The sequence below is a fragment of the Chelon labrosus genome, assembly GCF_963514085.1.
Source record: "Chelon labrosus genome assembly, chromosome: 21".
Lineage (NCBI taxonomy): Eukaryota > Metazoa > Chordata > Actinopteri > Mugiliformes > Mugilidae > Chelon > Chelon labrosus.
Genome location: NC_140354.1, coordinates 864,209 through 869,724, shown reverse-complemented (window position 1 = coordinate 869,724; position 5,516 = coordinate 864,209). Strand labels below are relative to the sequence as shown.

General features: G+C 39.2%; 1 protein-coding gene across 1 annotated transcript; it reads right to left on the bottom strand.

Annotated features, from left to right (window-relative positions):
• Nucleotides 1–3,385: 3,385 nt before the first annotated feature.
• Nucleotides 3,386–5,174, bottom strand: LOC311506759 (RING finger protein 222). Its single transcript, XM_084570825.1, has one exon. The coding sequence runs from the start codon at nt 5,081–5,083 to the stop codon at nt 4,457–4,459; it is 627 nt and encodes a 208-aa protein (XP_084426951.1). The 5' UTR covers nt 5,084–5,174; the 3' UTR covers nt 3,386–4,456.
• Between the last annotated feature and the right edge of the window lie 342 nt (nt 5,175–5,516).

The window sequence follows — 5,516 nt, the reverse complement described above, 5'->3', positions numbered from 1 at the left end:
TGGAATATAGTATTACATCAAAAGATTAGTTTTTAATTATTTTTATTTTAGCTTTGCTTTGTTTCCTTTTTGTTGTTTACTACAGTGGTCTAAACTGTATTTTTTAATTTATTTTGCCTTATTATGACATGCAATTAAATTGCAATGTGATATTCACGAGTTTTACAACACTTTGTTAAGGAAACAAAAGGCTTGACACGGTAAGAAGCAAAAGCCCATCCTCTGGGTGAGACAAGGTGAGTGGGCAGTCTGATTATATTGATCACAGGGTATTCAAGCTTTGTGCACATTACGAACATGCTGAGCCCTAGAGACAGGCTTCGCATGCAGGATGAAACATTTGATGCAGTTTTGTTCTTAGTCACACACCCCTTCTTTGCTTCCCCTCTTCTATCATAAATTATAACTAGTTCTTGGACATTTACCTTTTAGGTAACTCACTTTAACTCACTTTATACCAGCACAGTATGAAAAGAATGTTATTGTAATTCAAGTTTTTGTACTTGCATCCTTTATTCAGTCAGGAAGAAAGCACCATGATCTGTTTGCATGACAAGCTAATACGATCGACCTGCTTCGCATCAAAGGCCTCAGAATGGCAGTGCTTTATTTTGTGTGAGTGTTACCGTTGTTTTTCACCTTGGAAAGTAAATTATACCCCAACCCAGTGCTTTAATGGTGTGATGATAATGGGTGGATGACTACACTGCCTTTAGGTTCGTATGATACTCTCTCTTAACTTTGTTTCAAGTGCTTCAGGTTCAGTGACCTTTGACCCCCAGTGTAAATACAAAGACTGTACATAAACTGATGTATATAAATCTGAGAGGAAAAATATATGTGCATATCTTGAATATATAATAATAATAATAATATATGTGCTGATATTTATCGTGTAGGAAATGTAATAATTAAAAGGTTTGATGTTATTTTTGTCCCTGCACACACTGCACAGGTTTGCTGTAGATTCATACATTTTCACTGACTATAATGCTGCAAAAGAAAGTAATTCACAGATCAGTTCTGTCTCCTGAGCCTTGACTTCAGACATGCTAGAGCTTGTACACCAATTCCCTATCTTTTCTTTGTAAAACTGTAATTTGAGAAATTCTGTGTAAATAATTGGATTTCTTTGAGCCCACTTGGCATTTTTATCATGGACCAATAAGTATAAATGCAGAGTTAAACCCAGATTGTCGGTATGGCCATATGCTTAGAAAAAGTCAAATTTGACATACATCTGAATTTGAAAATGTTTCCTCTGCTAGTATTCTCACTCCAGACAGTAAATTACAGATATTTAAAATTTGTCAAATGACAGATGCTATAGTAAACATTTTCTGTACAAAATGTCTAAGGACAATACATTTGTCAATTAAAGTGCAATTACAGTGTTTACTGATACTCCTCAGTCCAAAAGGTGTTCAAAGACCCCCTTCCCAAACCTGCAGAATAAAGCCATTAATTTAATTGCTTTTCTTTTGTTAGTTTTTTTGTGTGAGTTCACAGCTGATAAAAGTGAATTCTACATTAATCTCTCTCAAAGTGATCAGTGGTATGCATTTGTGTTCTCAATGGACTATGTTATTGAAGATTTTGGTGATGTTGATTATGTTGATAGTTGTGGTGATTATGACAAGTGCCCTCACACTGGTTGTTATTTTGGAACTACAGGCATAATATATGTATGCCAGAGGATTTATTTTCTGTGCTGGATCCATACATTTATACGAGGAGGCAGGGGTATCTCTGAATGTGACTGGGTGTCAAATGCTACCTGATTTTGTTATAACTAACGGGGGCAAATGAGAGTCGGTATTTGAACGATGTGAAGGGATGGCTGTTGGCATGCATTGTTACCAGTACAAGGCAGTATTACTGTAAAGCTTTTGTGCATCATAACTGGAACTTACAGCCACCAGAAAGCATGTGGTCATATTCATTTACATGCTGCGAGAAAGTAAAAAAAAAGAAACCATAATCACAAATCAAAGTTCAGTTAGTTAAATTAAATTTGCAACAATTGTCACAGGACCTTTAGCATCAAATTTAGCATACCGTGTGTGTGCGTGTGTGGATGCTCTTACACAGTCTTTTGTATTTAATGATCATCCATATTTTCGGTCAATCTATGTCATTTTAGGGATCGTAACAGTGGTCATGAATTAAATGTACAGTTGGGTTCTAGAGGATGTGGATCACAATAATTGCCCCCCTCGGTGGGTTGTTGAGCAATATGGTGGAGGAGTGGAAGTTGCCTGTGGATGGACTGCCTCCTTCTCCTTTCACCTAATGATGTACAAGAGAAATCTGCCGCTTCTAAAGCCCACCACGCCCACCCCTTCCTCCTCTGCTTAGCATATCAAGTGGAACACAGTGTGTACTGTGAAGCCTACCTGCAATCCTTATCAGAATGTCAGAAATAGATATATATATATTAAACTCTAAGTTTTTAATAATCTCACCTGGTTAATGTGGGTTTTATTTCTGTGTTGTTGTTAATTGTTAACAGACATGTATTGATTTTTATATTGAGGTTTTTACACTTGTGTACTTCAGTGCTCTGCACTCCCATTCTAGGAAAGGAATCCACGTCTTACTCCACTACATTGATCTATGGCTTCTTTCAAAAAACAACCAAAAAAAAAAAAAAAAAAAAAAAAAAAAAACAGCATCTAAATAGTTGTTTGCATGTCTATGAGTTAATCTGACAGGACAAATGTCCACGCTCATATGATTTGTTTTAATAGTAAGAAAATGAAACCATAACCATATCTAACTATTTTTAGAATTTGTGTCAATCATCACCACTGCTTCTTAGTTCTCTTGACATAGTATGCACACAGTAGCATATTGACCTGGCACACTAAACTCTGTTACTCCATCTTATTCCTTTATCTATTTGCCTTGAAACTGGCAACGTTTGTGTATTTACTGCCTCAATGCTAATGTGGGCCCATGCACACAACCAACAGGAACTTGATCTAAAACATCAGATTCCAAACCACAAACATCCTTATTTTCCAAGAAACTGGGTATGGCTGAAAAGCAGCCCCTTCAGCAGCCTCTTCAGATTTGTAACCTGTATGACTGGCCCAGCAGGGTGGCGGAGGTTTGCCACAAGAGGAAACTAGGAGTGTACATGTTTGACAGCATTGTGGCGATACTGACAAACCTTCTTCTTTGAATCTCCACCCCAGTAATGAACTGCAACTTGGTTAAGTATGTTGAAACAGCATATTTTTGTCAGGAGTAAATTAGCCGTCATTTACCATGTTATCTTATTGTTTTAGTGTTTTTATATATCTCATATTGCTTTATAATTTCTGCCTAATTAAACCAGCCCTGGCTGCCCAGTCTCACTATTCTGAAGGAATCAGCGGTAATCTAATGCTACAGTCCTGCAGTGTCTCTCCTTACAGCCAACAGACAGGCACATCCCATCCCTGTCTGCTAGTCTATCTCCTTCAGACTGCCATGGATGCATCAATTATTTCTTACTGAAAGTTTTAAACGCAGCTCTGTTTACACTGTCTAAAGGGGGAGCCACTCCCATGTTCTATATGATGTTACTATAGGAGGCTTAATACAACCCCTAATTCCACCCAGCTACATTAACTTGATCACAGAGGCATTAAAAATTAAAACTGTCTTTAACTGTGGTAGAATGGTTTAAATGTCAAGACTACTTGTGATCCACGATAGCCTAACTGCTGTATTAACACTGTTTTTATTATTGCGCCAGGCTCCCTCATTAAGTCAAGCTCATGGCTCGTGCAACCTGTTCATGTTCCCTTGAGGACAAACACAGACATACTAAACAATCCTGGAAGTGGTAGAGGTTGCACTCTGGTTATTGTCTGCTCCTTGGAAACAGGCTGTTCAGCAACAAAACAATGACTGAGTTGCTAGCAATGCAATATGGTTAAAATCTTTTGTTATTGAGAAAAAGTTTGAATTGTTAAGTTACTACATCATAGGGCACTTTAATAGATTTACCAACTTTAGGACTAGATTGGAATTGTTCAAATTCCTTGCATTATATCCTCAGATAAAATATGTTGAACATGTCACAGACAGGACTGCAAAACAAAAGACTTTTCTTTCCTAACCTTTACTTTAGACTGTTGCTTGGTAATGCACATAAACGGACACAGGCATGTCTATAAACATCCTCACTTTTCCATAAAATCAGGGAAAGACAGTGTGTGGTCACATCTTAAGAAACACAATGACACATGATTGCTGCTAATATATATCTGAAATAGGCTGCTTGCCTAAGTGGAATGATTGTTCGCAGATTGTACATTCTCGATCAGTCACAACTAAACTCGACTTGCCTGCTTTACACATAGTGCTTCAGACAATGATACGATTCCGTGGAAATGGCTCTTTATGTCTTTACGTGTCAGTCGTTTATTATTGGCACTTGCAATGCAGACATCATTTTCACTTGCTATGCCAACAAAATCCACGGCAAAGTTGCTGCAACCAGTGCGAGTACAGTAAATGCCGAAAGCAAAAATAGCAAGCATCGCGCTGTAGTGCAAATCCTGCGCCTTGGCCTGCGCTGAGGTTGAACCACAGTCATAACTACACTGAGAGCATCTTCTTCAGCCATAGGTCGCCCTTGGGAACTTATGATGAATATCTGAGATGCATTATGGCTGGGGCTGATTAACCTCTGTCGACGGACTCGCTGAGCGATGCCCCTGAAGCACTGGGTAATCCAACTGACTCCATTCCGTAAACTGTCCCTCGAGGCGCGCCGTGCGCTCTGGAGCTGTCCCAGTGGCAGAGGAAGAGGCACTTCCAGGATCTGTCCTTCATCTGGACTCTTGTCTGGTGCGAGTGAGACCAGAGGTTCCTTTTTTCTCTTGATGAATGTAAGATGCCGGCATATAGGGCAGACGATTGTGTCTCTGATGTTTCCATCGCTGTTGATGCTCACCAGCGTTTTGACCAGGCAGTCGTGGCAGAATATATGTCCGCAGCTCAATGTCCGTTCTGTACCCGAAAGGCACTCATAGCACACTGGACATTCTCGTGCGTCCTCCTGGCTCTCTTCCTTGTAAAGCGCCATAGACTATAGCCGGACTTTTATCGATTAACTGGAATTATCACCGAAAGTGTCGAAAAGTTGACTCCTTGGTAATTGCTGACAGGAGTCCTCTCAAGTCCTTTTTTCCTTTGCTTTTGACTGTGGGTGGAGGCGAGAGCGGCACCTTGTAAAACAGGGCCTGCCACTTATGGCAGAAGTGACTGATGGTTCCCCTACTGGCAATTCAGGTGGCTGCGTCGATGAGAAGGTACTGAAATTGTCTTGAATGGGGAGGATAGCTTCCATTCTATTCTGTTCTATTCTATACTCATAAAAAGTACACTTTATGATAAAACCGAAAAAAGCATAAAAGTTAATGAAGGTTTGAGAATCCAGACTGCCTAACTGATAGCTCTAAGTTAAAGGCTATGTCTCTTGATTTAGATTTTTTCTTTTTTTTTTTTTTGTCACTCAT